At 41.8% G+C, this 17,539-nt stretch overlaps 1 protein-coding gene across 1 annotated transcript in view; it reads right to left on the bottom strand.

Moving 5' to 3' along the window:
- JAKMIP2 (janus kinase and microtubule interacting protein 2) overlaps nt 1-17,539 on the bottom strand; it is a 110,242-nt gene that overhangs the window by 19,754 nt on the left and 72,949 nt on the right. Inside the window, exons 5-11 of the mRNA XM_032801486.2 lie at nt 16,544-16,642; nt 11,777-11,923; nt 8,801-8,941; nt 7,480-7,536; nt 2,669-2,788; nt 910-1,038; nt 26-109 (exon numbers count right to left, since the gene is read on the bottom strand). Of these exons, the coding sequence (XP_032657377.1) occupies nt 26-109; nt 910-1,038; nt 2,669-2,788; nt 7,480-7,536; nt 8,801-8,941; nt 11,777-11,923; nt 16,544-16,642 (777 nt within the window). The remainder of the gene's footprint in view (nt 1-25; nt 110-909; nt 1,039-2,668; nt 2,789-7,479; nt 7,537-8,800; nt 8,942-11,776; nt 11,924-16,543; nt 16,643-17,539) is intronic.

Raw genomic sequence — 17,539 nt, 5'->3', positions numbered from 1 at the left:
AAAATACCCACTACGAAGCATCTACCTGTCCTTTTTGTGCCAAAGTTGTTTCCAGATCTTCTATTTTTGCTTTATACCTCTGGACTTCTGCTTGGAGCTGCTCCTGTGCCTGTTAAAGTCAGTTACACCGTTAAATGGTAACATGCAGAAATACCTTTTTTTGGATTTTCAATGCATAGGAAACTGAGCACAACAGTCTGGCCTCCTACAAAGTGAATGTAAAACGCTACGAGTTACACTTGGTTTGCACTGGCATAAATTATGACACAAGGGCCTAGGCAGTGGAGAATCAGGCCCCAAATCTTCTAATTGCTATTCATTGTATTACAGTAGTACCAACCAAGATCAGGGCTCTATTGTGCTAGATAATGTACAAAACCACAGCAAGAGGCAGTCCCTCCTCTGAAGAGATTGCATTCTAAATAGACAAGATAGGAAAAAGGTGAGAGAAATAAATTATCCCCACACTACAGATGGGAAATCTTTTAGTCTTGGAAGATTTAATATAAACTGGATAATTAGCAACTTTGAACAGAATAACCACATCCACCTGTTAAAGACTTTCAAACGCATGTTCAAAAGAAGATGAAATGTTTGAACCCACAAAAACCTACGGGTGTCCTTTGTGCCTGCAAAAACCTGCACTCTAATGCACAAAAAGGGGAACTGTCTGTACCAATGTACAAAATCACCCATTTTTCCTGGCTCAGCAGGTAAATAGATTATGGGTCCATCCATCGTGTCCATCTTTAATAATGTTGCCCCTTTAAATAGGTTCTGCAAATGAGTGAAACTGTCATTTAGCAACCGTGTCTTAGATGCCACTTTGATCTTTTCTTTGGGAGGTTTGGCTGCGTTGGCTTCTAGTTGCAGCTGAACACATCTCCACCCCTTCAGACAAAGACTGACCTTGGCTTCTCTTTCAGCATCTATGATACCTCCAGTCTGCTCCTGCAGTAATGCATATGCCCTCTGCAGGGCCTGGTATTCTTTTGTTAGCTGTCGAAATCGCAGCTCTGATTCTTCTGCTGCTAAACTCTATATGAACAGAAAGAACATGCTGTATAAGCAGCAGACACAGGAGCATTGCAAAGGAGAGAAGTGCCTAAAATGTGGCTTGTTGTGGCCAACGTAGGTTTCCAATTTTACCATGTATTGTCAACCAAAGTGCTTGAGTCAAAGCAGATTGGTAATGAGCATGTTGCAGTGGTGGTAAAGATGTGGAATTTAGAAAATATTTATGGATTTTTAATCTAAAAGAAACTCATGGTGGTGGTCTATTTCAGATTCTGGCCATTCTGGGTCTGGAGTCACTTTTATATCAGATTTAGCAAGTTGTCAGGAAAACAGACCAGGGCTGCTTGGATCACAAGGCTTTGTAGATTTCTACCACGTTTCTCAGTGACACTGGTGTCAATCCAGAGTAACTCCATATCACTAAGAAGGTTTGACTCTCCTGTTCAGGCACAGGAAAATACAATCTGTAATTCTCTGTGCTGACAGGGTGGCTAAATCTGAGGAGAGATTCACTCCTGGAGGGGGACTGTTAGAATCAGGCTGGGGCTGGGATACACTGAATCAGTACATCTGCTGGGTGTTCTGGCCTTGCCTCCTTCCCAGCTAGCCCCTGCCACTTTCTGGCCTGTACATCCTGGCAAAGCAGGAGGTGTGGGCAAATTATACTGCTACCCTCCTGCACCAAGTGTGACTTGCGCTTGCCAGAGGGATCTGGGTAGTAAATATGGCTCACTGACTTCTGTGGAATTATTCCAGATTGTGAGAGTAGACTCTGGCTCAAGGCCCGTCATTACCTTTTGCATCAGCAATGAGACGTACAGATTCAAACAAATTTGTTGTCCCCAAAATCCTCCCTGCCACACAATGCTTGAAGGACTGTGAGTGGATAGGAAGTTTTTCTGTCTGGGTACCTTTTCCTAAGAAGCATTGTGGGTGCCTTCTGGAATGACTACATCATTCACGTTGTAGTGCATGGGCTTGCTTGTACATGGGATCATGGCTTCCGCTAGTGGATTTTCCCCTGTCTTCCACTACCAGGCAGGTAAAAGAGCTCTACTTCAGCTTAGGTGGTACGTTCTCTGCCTTTAGTGCTGAAGGCCTCTGTGTTCTGTCCCTGATGAGGCTCATGGTGTCAGTACATGAGAATGTCTGTGGGTCATTACTAATGGAAGTACAATGCTGGGATCTCAGTTAAGGACTTTCAGGGCCTGGAGAGAATTGTGGACTCTGAAAAACTGAGGGGGAGGACAGAGCCATGGATATTCAAGGTGAACTGGGAAAAGCAAGTTTGTGGAACTACCCAAAGGAACTGATTCAGGGCTCAGTTTCCTGCCTGGTGGACATGACTGCTGAACTGGTTGGCCAGACTAGTACCAGCTACAAGTACTTTTCAACAAAGTAATTGAAAAGAAATGAAACCTAAGCTTAACAATACAGATAATTTACATATTTATTGCAGGCTCTAGGGGCTAGATTTTCAAAGAGCTCAGGGCTAGATTTTCAAGATCTCCATATCCAAAATTGAGGCCCAATTGACAGAAGAGCTCAGCGCCCGTTGTACACCCCATGTTTGAGGCCCTGGCTGCTTGTTTTGCAAACTAATTTCTCTTCCAAATCTAGCTCCGATTATAGCGAGACAGCCAATTCTTACCTCATCCAGGTCATCGTCTGGGGTTGCTGGTGTTCTGTCTGTTCTGAACGAGGCCATGGATGAGGTTTCAGAGTCCATGGAGTCATCATCATAGCCAAAAACAGTATCGACTATATGTCTCTAAAACAGGAAGAACATGTGGTTTCTGAACTCCTTTTGGAGGCAAATAGCACAGGGTTGTATATGGGACAGTGTTAGCCTGTTCCAAAAACACTTTGGTAGAAACATTAAAAGAACCACAAGACATGAAAGAAGAGCCATGAGTTGCATTTCCAAACACCAGATCCCTCTGAAAGGAACCAGACATAGGTCCATATCATCAGCACGTGTACTGAGGTCCATGGAGTTGTGCTAATTCATTCATATCCGTTGAGCATCTGGCCTGCAGTCTAAAACTATCAGACAATATAGCATCAGAGAGTATCAATATCCCAAGAGAGAAGCCTTCACCCTCATCTGAAGGGAATAGAATCGTATGTTGTTACTATATAAAGCTGTTCAGAGCAAGGCCACCATTTTTTAGTTCTGTCTGTAAGGAGAATGCCACAATACCAGAGGTGTCCTGTTGTACAGAACTGAGATGATGAACCTGATTCTCCTCTCACTGTATATCTTGAATAAGTCAGTGGAGTTACACGAAAGTAAAACTGGTGTGGTAACTGCTACTTCAGCGAGAATGCTGTTCACACTACATGTTTTGGTTAAGGCTGAATATCCTGCCATCTAGACTGAATTAAACGCATCACAGAAAAAAATATGAGTCACATCCTATGATGGTAGAGCTGCTTAACCAGCAGGTTTGGATTTCAGGGAACTGATTTCAGCATTTGATGCTTGGCACACACAGTAGTATAGTTATGCAGACAGATGGCTCAGTAAGAATTTAAGATGCACTCTTGCACTACAGCACTTTTCTCTTCTGATGCTGTCAGATTACAGTCCTCTAATAAATCCCCACTGTTTGAGTCATGCAGAAGAGATAAACTAAAGATACTGAGAAATCCTTGTGTATGTGTATTTTTTTTGGAATGAAGAGCACTGCCATACCCTGCTGAGCAGTACAATTTCTGGTTGCTTGTTTAGAAATAAAGTTAAGAATGGACATGTTGGGCTCATTCCTTAGCCTCAGATCTGCCTGTTGTGTGCAACCTTAAAATCCTTAATGAAGTTATGTGACAGTACCTCAATTTACCATAGGACTTACTGGGCCTGATTCTGCTGAATGACAGGACAGGCTTGCATTATTCTGGTGGAAAAAAGTTGCCCTGACCTGGTGAATCTGGCCATTTGAGAGTCCTCTGGTGGCACAGAGCTAACCTAGCAGTTTCTAAGGCACAGGAAACATGGCTGGGGGTTCCCTAAACCCAGTGGATGGAAGCACTGGCAGCTGGTGTAAATTAGCTCATCCCTTGGATTGCTCTAAATTATTCCAGGGACTGGACTGGACTGAACTAGACTGAGGATCAGAGCACCACAAATGACTTAAGGCATCTGCACCCTTCTTCTCTTTTGAGCTGAGTGCTGCTTAGGATCTGAGCCAGGGATTTCAGTCAGGGCTGTCCTTAGGATTTGTGGTGCCCTAGACAAGATTATTAAACTGGTGCCCCAGTGCCTGACTTGCTCTGAGCAACACAAACATAAGCTTACACTATTGGAAAACTTGCCACATGCATGTTATTAAAACCAGTTTAACTTAATGAAGCACACTCTAATGCTGATGGACTAGCACTAAAGAAGTAGCACTATAGAAAAAATTCTGTTTTGACAGAATGATGCAAATAATATCATTTTTTAAATTTGTCAACATTTTATTGGAAATTTCTATGAAGAGGTATTGAAACAAGGATTAGCTTTTAATTAAAAGCAATCGTTCTGGCTTTTTTGGCTGCAAAATCAGGAATAATGTCATCGTATGACAAAGACAAAGTGATGTCTTGTTCGATTGCAAGAATAGGCAAGACCAGTTAAGCGTTCCTGACTCATTGTAGAGCGGAGATAGTTTTTAATGAGCTTTAGTTTTGAGAAACTCCATTCTCCTGATGCTACTGTTACAGGAATTGTCAGTAGAATACGAGTGGCAATGTACACATTAGGATATATGTAACACAGTGTTTGCTGGTATGAATAAACTCAGTAGAATGTCCATCAGATTTGCATGTGCAACATATGAAGTGTACTCAATTCTTCAATACAGTTCAATACCATTTAAATCAAAAAAAAAAAACTATCACCGTGCTTCAGGAGGCTCTCTAGGTCCTTGCCACTTTGTCATTAGTCTCTGGCCTATTTAGTTGATTTAGTTGTCATACAAAATCCAAACTGTTCATGGTGTACTTGCAAGGTATTAAACCTTGATGGGGCAGATACTGCTTTATCCATCACAACCCTAGAAAAATCAACCTCAAATTTCTTTTCTGGATCGTCTATCCGGGCTCATGCTGCTCTGGGTTCTGATTTGTCCACCAAAGCTCCTGCACATTCACACATGGAAATTTTGGCCAACCCCTCAGTGCCTGTGCTAAGCTCTTGCTGTAACCTGCTTCTTTCACCCATGTTCTGGCAGGAGGCTAAAAAGTGGGGCCGGTTTAGCTAAGGCTCCTGACTCAAGTTGCATATCATTGGGGCTCTGCATTAGCCAGAACCTTGAGTAGCAGTAAGGCAAGAGTGCTGCTGGCACCATTACCCAGACTGGCAGCAAACTTGAAGCCATTTCAGAGGCCAATGACTGTGCTTCACTTTTAGCTTTTGGATCGGCCTGGCTTCTTCCGAAATAAGCAACCAATGCTTCATAAACTTCCTCAGATGATATCTCAACCATTGTTATTATCTGAGGTCTTCACCGGTCCTGCTCAGCCCACTGCCAGCCTGGGTTCCTTGGGGGTCCCCAGGCCAGCAGCAGGTGCTGAGTGTGGCCGATGGCTGGTATCCCAGCTGGCAATAGGGCAGCAGCCGGAACCCCAGAGCAGTGATGGGCTGAGCCGCTCAGCTGCCGCTGCATACCATCAAAAATCAGCTCACCTGCCACTTTGCACGTGTGCCATAGGTTGCCGACCCCTGCTTTATACACTAGTAAGGAGATGAGCATATTACAGTTGTTGGAGGGCTCTTATCAGGAGTAACAAGCTATAGGAAAGTCAGTCAACATTTTTTGTTTCTCTGATGAAAACTGGCCCACTCCCTGCCTCAGACCAAACCTGTCACTAATAATTGTCAACAACTTAATTTTCTGTTCTGGCTAAGATATTGATTTTTTTAAAAAAAATATATTGAAATTGGATTCAGGATTGTTAGCAAGAATTTTGGCAACAAAGTTGTTAAATGACAATCTAAATGCAACGCGGTACTGCTTTCATGCTTGGCTCACCCCCAGCCTGCTGGTCCAACAACTGCAGTAGAGGAGGAGATAGGTGGAAAACTGCAGGACCCCAAAATCCACCTCTTGGGGTGCAGAGTGGCAACAGCAGCAGCAAACCCTCAGGTCCAATCACACGCCAATGGGCACAACCACCAGCCTTACCAACCATGGTGAAGTTAGCACAGCATCTGATCTCAGGGACGGGGCACCCATGGAGGCACAGCAGCTCATCCTGCCCTGTGCAGCTCCCCCCGGATGAGATGGATAGCTGGCAGCTGCCAGTCTGGGGGAGAGGCGCTCCCCAGCTAGGGTGGCCAGATCCAGATGTCCTGATTTTATAGGGCCAGTCCCGATATTTGGGGCTTTGTCTTATATAGGCACCAATTACCCCCACCTAGAGTGACCAGACAGAAAGTGTGAAAAATCAGGACAGAGAGCCTCCGGCGTTCGACGGGCTGGGTGGCGTGAGGTGCTTGGAGGGTAGGTGAGGGAAGAGGCTGCCGTGGCTGTGCCTACTGCGAGGAATAGTAAGGTGAAAGTGTACTCAGCTTTCCTTGCCATGGCGAGGCCAGGATTGGAAGTCACACAGGCGGGCTGGGGTTAGACCAGATGTGTGAAAAATCAGGATAGGGATTGGAGGTACAGTGATCAGAATCCCCTATTTTATAGCGACAGTCCACTTTGCGGCTTCTTTTCTTGAAGGGAGGGAGAAGAGAGAGAGGGATGCTCCTGGGGAGGAGGGAGAAAGGAGGGGGTGCTCCGTGGGGCAGGGGGGGAGAAGAATGGATGTTATGGGGGACAACAAAGGCTACTGGTTCCAGAGCCGCAGAGCCTGCCTCACCTCACCTCAGCCGGGGGGAAAGAGTCAGACTCACAGGTGAGCTCCTTCCCCAACCCCTACCCTCTCCCCTTCCCAGAGACCCCAGCAGCGAATCCCCTCCCTCAGACTGTGCAGCACTCTAGGATCCAGCAGCCCTGCTCTTACATGCTCCACTGCTTCCCGTCTGTCTGGGCTGCCTGCAGGGTGGTGCCCCCAGGCAGAGTGAGGCCCTACGCATCTGCCTATTTTGCCTATGCCTAAGGATGGCCCTGATTTCAGTTCACAAGAATATTAAAGTCAGTGGGAGTTTTGCGTGAATAAGGATTTCAGGATTGGCCCTGCAGTATAAGTATTAACAGCAGACAGATTGAAGAGTCTCTCAGGACAAAATTCTGATCCCAACAGGACCTGAAATTGGTATCTACAGAAAAACAAGTGGCAAATAATTATATTATTTTAAAGGAAAAATAGGATTTAAAAGCTTTTCCAAAGAAATTCAGATTCCTTTGAACTGCATTGCTGAGGGAGCTTATTGGAACCCAACATCATCTGTTTCTTCAGGTTTTCACTGTTCGTTTGTTTTCCTGAAAACCCCACTGGCATTAATACAGTAAGACAGTCTAGTTTTCCTCTTACCTTAATTGGCTTTGAACTTCTTTTATGCTTCCTGCGACGAATCAGTTTTTCCCTATCCTGGAAAATACAGTTAAGAAATTACATGATCCGATATTTCATAGTTCCATAGACTTCAATTGAGTTAGTGTTATTTACACAAGCTGAGGACCTAGTTCTTTGTGCAGAACATTGCTATTTAAGGTCAAAAGGGTGACCAGAAATAATGACATCTGAAAAGAAGCTCCAGCTATTTACTTATGTAGTGTAGCTGTCATTTCTGTTAAACAATTTGTACAGGGCCTGGTCATCAGGGGGAGTGGGATGGGGCCATGAGACTTGAAGTATACTGTTTGCCTTGTCTGCAGATGCATAGTTGATCTCTGTCTATCACAAAGTCATTGGGCTGTGTTACTGTTGACTTCATGTTGGTGTCCGAGCAGGGTGTTTTAGAAGATGCAACAGATTTTTCTTTGGAATCTGATTGTGTTCATATCATCTTGCAAATGTCCTGGAAAGGGGCATTGAACATTAAGAGCTGTATCCAAATGACTAGTGAATGACTGTCTAACAACATCTGCTTCTATGTCACATCAGAGGCTTGTTAAGGGGATTCTAACATCAGCACTTCTTAACCTCACTGATGTACCCGAGATTCAGATCTACAGCATTACTGATGGAGTGAACAGTGCAATGAAGCATGTATCCTTTTGGCAAGGCTAAAACTGAGGAGAGGCCCCTGTTTTCTTAGTTAAAACCAGTCTTCCTGCTGGGGGTACAAAGCCTTCTCCCTCTTCAGTTTCCAAAATCTGGAACAATCCTCTCTCTTTCTGAGTCACTTTATTTCTCATCTGCAAACTTATTTTTTTTCTCTTCCCTATACAGAACTCTGCATCTGTATTCTGCACTATATTGCATATATCTAATTGTATAAGACATTCTGCAACTAGTGTATCTATTTTAGGGTTGCTGTTTTCTATTTTATTGAATCCTGGAACTATATTACTGATCATGTAACTTTTTAGGATACCATTTTGTGAAACTCACTGGGGACCTGATTTTGAATAAGACATCATTCTTCTTTCTTCAACTAATTTTTTCTTACAGCTAATTGTCATTTAGACATCTGATGACTGGATTACACATATCTACAAAATGACACAAACTGCGCCCACACATAATTGCACCCACAAAACTGTACTCTGAGACTGGGTTTTAAAATTCAGATCCTAGATATAATAAAGCATTCTTCTTATTAAAATGTTACCACTCAAATCCTGTCTGTTATGAGATGAAGATGTCAGTTAGATATCATTGCTTTTAATTCCTGATGGGCTAGACGTACCCTTGTTAACTCATCAATTATGTTCTGTTGTTCTATAACTTGAAGCTTTAAAAATTCAGTTTCTTGCTCTTCGTTAGCTTGATCTAAGTCATTCAGAGATTTTAATTTCTTCAATGGAGGGTGTGATGTCATTTTTTCTCTCTGTGTAGAAGACGAAATATATATATATATAAAGAAAGGAAGATAGAGTGAAAGTCAGTATTTTAAAATCCCCCCTTTTGGAATAAAAAAATCAGGCAATGTTTTCGTGTTCTTTTAAATCTGGAGCAGATGCAAAATTGTCATGACATTACTACTCTTTACCATCCCTTAATTGTAAAAAAGGGAGAATGTCAGGGAGTTAAGTTGTAATTTATTCTGCATGAGAATATCTAGTAGGGCTGTCAAGCAATTAAAAAAATTAGTAGCGATTAATCATGTAATTAAAAAAATTAATTGTGATTAATCGCACTGTTAAACAATAATAGAATACCGTTTATTTAAATATTTTTGGATGTTTTCTACATTTTCAAATATATTGATTTCAATTACAACACAGAATACACAGTGTACTTTTTATTTATTTTTTATTACAAATATTTGCACGGTAAAAAACAAAAGAAATAGCATTTTTCAATTCACCTAATACAAGTACTGCAGTGCAATCTCGTTATCATGAAAGTTGAACTTACAAATGTAGAATTATGTACAAAAATAACTGCATTCAAAAATAAAACAATATAAAACTTAGAGCCTACAAGTCCACTCAGTCCTACTTCAGCCAATCAGTCAGACAAACAAGTTCAGTTACAATTTGCAGGAGATAATGCTGCCCATGTCTTGTTTACAATGTCCTGAAAGTGAGAACAGGCATTTGCATTGCACTGTTGTAGCCAGTGTCACAAATATTTATGTGCCAGATGCGCTAAAGATTCGTATGTCCCTTCATGGTTCAACCACCATTTCAAAAGACATGTGTCCATGCCGATGACAGGTTCTATTTGATAACGATCCAAAGCTGAGCAGACCGACGCATGTTCATTTTCATCATCTGAGTCAGATACCACCAGAAGAAGGTTGATTTTCTTTCTTGGTGGTTCGGGTTCTGTAGTTTCTGCACCTGAGTGTTAATCTTTTAAGACTTCTGCAAGGATGTTCCACACTTCGTTCCTTTCAGATTTTGGAAGGCACTTCAGATTCTTAAACCTTGGGTCGAGTGCTGTAGCTATTTTTAGAAATCTCACATTGGTACCTTCTTTGCATTTTGTCAAATCTGCAGTGACAGTGTTCGTAAATCAAACAACGTGTGCTGGGTCATCATCCGAGACTGCTATAATATGAAATATATGGCAGAATGCGGATAAAACAGAGCAGGAGACATATAATTCTTCCCCAGGGAGTTCAGTCACAAATTTAATTAATGCACTATTTTTTAATTAACATAATCATGGAAGCGTGTCCTCTGGAATGGTGGCTGAAGCATGAAGGGGCATACGAATGTTTACATATCTGGCATGTAAATACCTTGCAACCATGTGAACGCCTGTTCTTGCATTCAGGTGACATTGTAAATAAAAAGCACCCAGCAGTATCTCCCGTAAATGTAAAAAAACTTATTTGTCTTAGTGATTAGCTGAACAAGAAGTAGGACTGAGTGGACTTGTAGGCTCTAAAGTTTTACATTGTTTTACTTTTGAGTGCAGTTATGTAACAAAAAAATTACATTTGTAAGTTACACTTTCACGATAAAGAGATTTCATTGCAGTACTTGTATGACATGAATTGAAAAATACTATTTCTTATTTTATCATTTTACAGTGCAAATATTTGTAATAAAAATGATAATATAAAGCGAGCCTTGTACACTTTGTATTCTGTGTTGTAATAGAAATCAACATATTTGAAAATGTAGAAAAATTGGTATTCTATTGCAATTAATTTTTTTTTTGTGATTATTTTTTTGAGTTAATCCCATGAGTTAACTGTAATTAATAGACAGCCCTACTATCTAGATATATGTGATGTTGCCCTCTAGTAACTGGCACACAGAAAGCACGAGGGAGAATTCTTTGAGTGGAAGTGGTAGAAGTCTGTAGAGCTGTAGAACAAGTGTTGTAATGTCTATAGTGTCAACATTAATTTTGTCTGTTTGCAGGACATGGATTGGTTACACAATCTTAGGGTAGATTAACCCTGTAACTTTAACCTCTGTTAAGCTGGATGTCAAATCCCTGCTTGCAGAAGAAAGTAAAATGAATCTGATAGTCTCATCCTAATCACCAGTGGAGCAGCACCCACATGGAAAAGCAACCAGCCTGCTCAAGTGATGTGCAGTGGAAATCACAAATCAGGGATGAGATACGTTAGCAAATGCTACGTGGGGCAAGGCTGCTCAGCACCTGGCTGCACTATTCCTGGCTGTAGCCATAGATATTATTTGTGCATATTATTAATGCCAAAGCAACATCAAAATGAGTGTGAGGAAGTGTTATACCCCCTTTGAAAACTGCAGCAGTTCCATGTTAATGGATTTATAAAGAAGAGAGCTTTTCCAACATGTGAAAAAGTGTAGCAACCACACAGAATAGAACAAATATTTGGGGTGAAATTTACAGCTCCAGGCCTTCCATTTGTGGTGCAGTTTACAGCTCCAGACTTCACATTTGTATGCCCACTTTTCCACATGCATCTAGTTATGCCCACAAATGATGCATGCACCAGGCTGATGTGTGGGGGTTCTGTGAGGCAGATGATGCTCTTTATCTGCCACAGATGTGCACATAAAAATGGCTGAAAATGTAGCTCTTAATATTTTCCCTTCCATAAAGTAATTACAGCCAGGCTTGGACAGAAGGAAAATTTCAGAGTAAGACATGAACTGAGGGGACAGCTGTTTTTTGTGGTGAAGGCCTGTAAATCTAATTTATGAAAGAGCGCTTCTAAGCCTGTGGAAGTGTACATATATACACAGATCTTTGCTTGGTGTTCAGTACCAACCATTTCTACATTTTCTTTTGTGATTGCTTTGAATTTCTCCTCCATGCGCTGCAAAGACTGCATCAGTTCATCGTTTCTCTTGGTGAGGCACTTGTTCCTTTCAAGGAGAGGTTTGCATTGTTTTTCAGCTTCTCGAACACGTTTCAACTGTAATAATGAATAATAATGACAGGTTAAAAATGGATTTTCCTTCCTTTGCTATGGGATCTTGCCTTCTCTCTCCTTCCCAGGTGACTATTGTCCCAACAAAGCCCTGAACAAAATGGAAACTGGAACTGACAGAATAATATCATCTAACTCTTATATAGCACTCTCAAAGCACTGTACAAAGGAGGTCAATATCTTTATCCCCCTTTTACAGATAGGGAAACTGAGGCATGGAGCGACAACATGACTTGTCCAAGGTCACCCACAGGTCAGAAGCAGAGCTGGGAGTAGAACCTGTTGACTGTGTCTTACTGACTTCCTTACCCAAAGAAAGAGCTGGATTGGTCCTTGAATGTCCCAAGTCATGCTGATAGTAAATATCACATCCATAGCTTGGGCTCTTGATGGACAACAGACCATATATATTTGTATAAAACAGTAGGTTTATTTTAATCAAACCATTGCTTAACAGCAATAAGGCATTTTTGTAGGTAGCAGCATGTTCTAATATTCCCATGTCTATATTCCTAGCCACTTAAATGTCCTTCTTCCTTACATGATGAGTTCCACTGAATAACACTGGGTTCCTTTTAAAAAGACAAAACAAAACATTCCTTTCTGGCTGGGAAGGAGGAATTTCAAGTTGCCACATTTTAGGCATCAAGCCCTTTGTCCCTTTTCCATTGTCCTTTGGGTGTTTTCCTTCCATGGCACAGTACTTAGTCATACTGTATTATTTAATAAATACGCCCATTATCTAAGGTCTGTTTAGAGTCATTGTCAAAGAAGTGGCATTTTCTCATTATAAAAAAGACTTCAGTAATTTAAAAATTTATATCCATAAGAGCAAAGTAGGGTGAATGTTAATGGTATCATCTTTTAGAAGCCAAGTTTTTGAGAGAGAGACATAATCAAATCAATACAAGTAATGCATTTTGCTGTATTACTGAAATGTTGGTAAGACAAAATATTGGTAAGACATCATTTACAAGTATTAATTAACTAATACCATAGAGGCACACAAGATATCTATATTAACACATGCTGAATTAACTATGGTTACTGCTTCCATGATGAACGTAATGGAAACAGCTCTGCTTTTCAAAACCTTAATCTTTTACCACAACTCCAGAAATGCTGAAGGTCGAAAAGCACTGATGTGCACTTAGGCTATGTCTACACTTGCAAATGTAGAGCTCCAGGAGTTAAACCAGCCCTCGGAGACAGCAGCAGGGAAAGTGCTGCTGTGTGTTCACACTGTGCTCCTTGTGACTGTGGAGCATGTCCACATTAGCAGCTCTTGCAACACCACAGAGAGCAGTGCATTGTGGTAGCTATCCCAGTGTGCAAGTGGCTGCAGCGTGCTTTGGAAAGAGTTTGCAATGCCTAATGGGGCAGGCACAGCATCACATGATGCAGGTTTCCCAATCCCATTGTTCCATGGGCATCCTGCTAGATTGCTCAGCTGCTTTTCAAATGAGTGGAAGGGAGTATGACAGGGAGAGTGTTGTGTGTATGTGAGGGAGAAGACAGTGTGTTTTGGGGGGCAAAGTGTGTCAGCATGCTATCTTGTAAGTTCAGACAGCGGCGGGGGGAAGGGTGAAACCTGACACCACCCCTCACCCCTTGTGCCTCACACACACACACACACACACACACACACACTGTCTCTCCCCACACACAAACAGTCTCCACACTGACACACACACACACACACACACACACACCCTCTACCTGCCTCATCAGCAGGAGCATTCCACTGTAATGGTTTGCTTTGTTTCCCAGAGCAGATGAGCATGCGTTCTGTCAGAAACGGAGCTTTGAAAGGGGATATCTGCATGCCTGCATCCAAATTCAAAACAATGACCAGAGTGGCCACTTGACTTCAGGGGATTATCGGACGTTTCCAGAGGCCAGTCACAGCACAGCAATGCAACACGTCATCCATACTGACACCCTGGCGCAGGCACAGAAACCTTTATGCTTCTTGTGAAGGTAAATTACCAGGAGCGCTCCAGCCGCAGGGTCTGGGTGCTCTAAGTGACTTGCCAGTGTGGACACGTCAGGAGTTAGGGCACCTGGGGCTGATTTAATGAGCTTCAACTTGCAAGTATAGACAAGGCCTTAAAGGCATACCTATCCTATTCTAAGAGTCAATCTGATAAAGGAATGAATTTACTGCTGTAGCCTCTAGGGCTAGCCTGCTTGCTTGCCTATATATCTTTTCTTATAGGTTTCTTATTTTCTTATGGTTTTGATTGTTTGTTTTATTATAATAGGTTTATAGGTTTATATTAAAGTAGTTTGGCTGTAACACAAGGGACCCATAGGCCACATTCTGTATGTTGAACTAAGGCAAAGTTAGCACGCATACGTCTGGGACCTTTCACCCAAATAGCAAAGTTAGGCTACATATGTCTGGGACCTTTCACCCAGATAGCAAAGTTAGTATACATATGTTTAGGACCATTCACCTAGATAAAAAGTGATGAGTTAAGGCATAAGGTCCATATATGGCTGTCGCCTTTAACATAGATAGATAAAGGATATGTTGAAGCTGGTTGGCATAGGGGACTTTCCGAAGCTCATACCCTCTGTAAACAGGTACACCACAAGGAAAGAACTGAAATAGTCGGGAGGACAAAAATAACAAATGTAAGAATGATCTTATGTCATCAATACATACAAACATACCAGCCTATGGAGTAAATGTACCCCAGCATTTCTGTGGGTGAGAACACTAAGTTTTGACATGGCAGGAAGGCCTGAGTGCTCAAGCCCTATAAAAAAGGGTGACCCACCTTGCCAAAAAAGTGTTTAAACTTCTAAGCTTCTGAGGGTTTTTCTAAGTTTTGTGCTTCGGAGCTTGTTTTCTAAGTTTCTAAACTCCAAGCTTCTTCGTTCTTAGTTTATTAGTCTGTTAGTTTAATTTTAAATTTTAAATCATTTAGTTAAGTAAAACTCTAAGGGCTGGTCTACACATGGGGGGGGAATCGATCTAAGTTACACAACTTCAGCTATGTGAATAACTGTGGTGTCTTCACTGCGGTGTGTCAGTGGGAGACGCTGTCCTGTCAATTCCCCTTGTGCTTCTGGTTGAGTACTGGAGTCGATGCTAGAGTAATCGGTGGTTGATTTATTGCATCTATACTAGACCCAATAAATTGATCCCCGCTGGATTGATCGCTGCCCGTTGATCTGGCCGGTAGTGTAGACAAGCCCTAAGTTAGCTGCAGTAGTTCTTAGCTCTAGCTTCTTCTAAACTCTGCACGTCTAATTCAAGAATTAAGGAACCTGAGGCGAGGCTGGTCCTTTGTCTCTTGTCACCAGGTCATCAAGAAAGGGTGTGAGTATATTAATCAAAAGCTTTATAGTATATAATACCATTTAATTACTATTTAATTATAATTCCATTTATCTCAATAAAAATCTTTCAGACTATATTTGCCTCAGTGTGAGCGTCCTGTCATTCCCCCAAGGGTCCTTTGCATACTCTGTGTAGCCTGATTCTGGGACAGAAACCTTATTATCTTCTGATCAGATTAATTGGCGAGTCTATAACCCCTACTATCCAAATTAATAATATTAACCTCCTAAATCAGGCAACACTGTAATCCATTCTGTATAGATCTGCTATGTATACTGTCCTCAACCTGGCTATTCTTATATGCCAAAAAATGTTGAAAAACAGTCAGTCTTTGATTTACAGTATACTGACCAGATGCTGCTGTTTGCTCAGGAGCCCCTGATACAAAAAGGTCAAGGCAGTGAATAAAGAAAGGCTCACCAATTTTGACTGTGATCTCATGTTGGTGTAACTCCATTGAAGTCAATGGTTAATTAGTGAGATCAGAATCACGGCCCTATCAGTCCAATTTATTTATTGTGACACAGTGTCCTTGCTGGAGTTCAGGGATTGTGGGCTGTTCGTCTGTAGCAGAACTAGAAAAAACATGTCACCAGTGAAACAGGAAATCCATCTCAGATTGGCTGACAGGGTTACTATGAAATTTCCTGGTAGGTTCCTCAAGAACCCTCTGACCTGTGGCAGATTAAGCTTAGACCCCCTATGAACTGTGGACCTGAGCCGTAGACTGGCAGGGGACATAGAGCCCAACAGAAATTCTAATGTAACCATCATCCATAGAGCCCTCTGAGGAAGCCCTTTGGCTGGGGTGAGTGGGGCCAGGAGATGCAGGAGCTAGATTCATTTGGCAGCCCACTGTTGCCTCGTGGGTTTAAATCTAATGAGCTACCATGTTGTGCTTTCTGAGGTGTTTTCTCAGGCATTCCATGATACACAGAATGGTAGCGCGTTAAATTGAAACACAAGAGACAGCAAATACCAGAAGGGCAGTGAATGTGGTGGACTAATGTCCAAGGACCTCATCCCAAGCCACTTGCTATTGCCTTCAGTGGTCTTTCGCTTAGGCCTTGAGGCAGCTGAGCCTACCTGAGTATCACAATGCCATTTCCAACCCCCTCATGCCCCTGGGTCCTAGAGGTAGTGGGTGGTTACAGCATGAACTTTCTCTGCCTCTAACACCCTTAGAGGCTCCTCTTCTTTCCTTTCTTTATAGCTCCTCGAATCCCCAATCTGACACAGACAAGAGCACACACCAGTTCATTTCGTTCATCTACAAGCAGTGTGTTCCTGTCTTCCAGCTTGCGGATAGTGGCATTCAGCTCTGCCATTCTCTTCTGATTTCTGCGTAAATCCTGTAAATTGAAAGAAAGAACGAACATTTAGTTTCTAGCTCCTCTGAAACTGTCCATTGGACAAGAAACAAATGGACTGGAATGTTCACAAAGAAGACTAACACACCATCATTTTCTAATTCAACAAAACCCATTTGTAAGGTTGACATCATTTACAATGTCTGTCACAAGTACCGAGATGCTGGGCAAAAGTTAAAACAGCATGGACCTCATTCTGTACTATCCAATGCAGCTTGTGTGGTCATTGATTCATGTGCAACATGGGTGCAAATGGCATGCCATTCTGTTGGTAGCAGCTTACACTCAGTGTGCACTGGTGTAATAAGGTGCAAGATCAGGTCATTGGTTTCAACTCATTGGCTCAGGAAGCATTAACTGCTCAAAGCAAAGGGAAACAAACATTTGCAAGGAAGAAACTTGGGTAGGTCTAACACTGAGCCTTGAGGGCAGCTTCCTTTGGACTTTGGCAGATATATCTGAGAAGGAAAATTCATAGAAGGGGTTACTAGACTGGAACAGAACTGGTCAAAATTTTTCCATTGGAACTTTTTTGATGGAAAATTAGGTTGTTGATTTAAAATTTTCTCAGAAAGTGCCTGCTTTCCTTGAACATTTTTTCCATGGGAATATTTTTTGGTTTCTGACAATTTTCAGATGAAAGTTTTCATTTTTCAGCTGTTGGAATAAAAATTCTGGTTTTGTTTTTGATTAAAAATTAAAAATTTCTGATGAAAATTTTGACAAAAACTAAAAATGTTTCATTTTTGTAGAAATTTTGCTCAGAAACACCCTCCTCCCCCTTATTTTCTGAACAACTCTACTTAGGAGGGTTATTTCAGAAAGAACCTCAGGTTGGAAAACAAGGAAAACACTGTTATTCTCAACTGCCTTTATCTT

The sequence above is a fragment of the Chelonoidis abingdonii genome, chromosome 7 (assembly GCF_003597395.2).
Source record: "Chelonoidis abingdonii isolate Lonesome George chromosome 7, CheloAbing_2.0, whole genome shotgun sequence".
Taxonomy (NCBI): domain Eukaryota; kingdom Metazoa; phylum Chordata; order Testudines; family Testudinidae; genus Chelonoidis; species Chelonoidis abingdonii.
The sequence above is the reverse complement of the archived record's forward strand: the minus strand, read 5'-3'. Positions and strand labels throughout refer to the sequence as shown.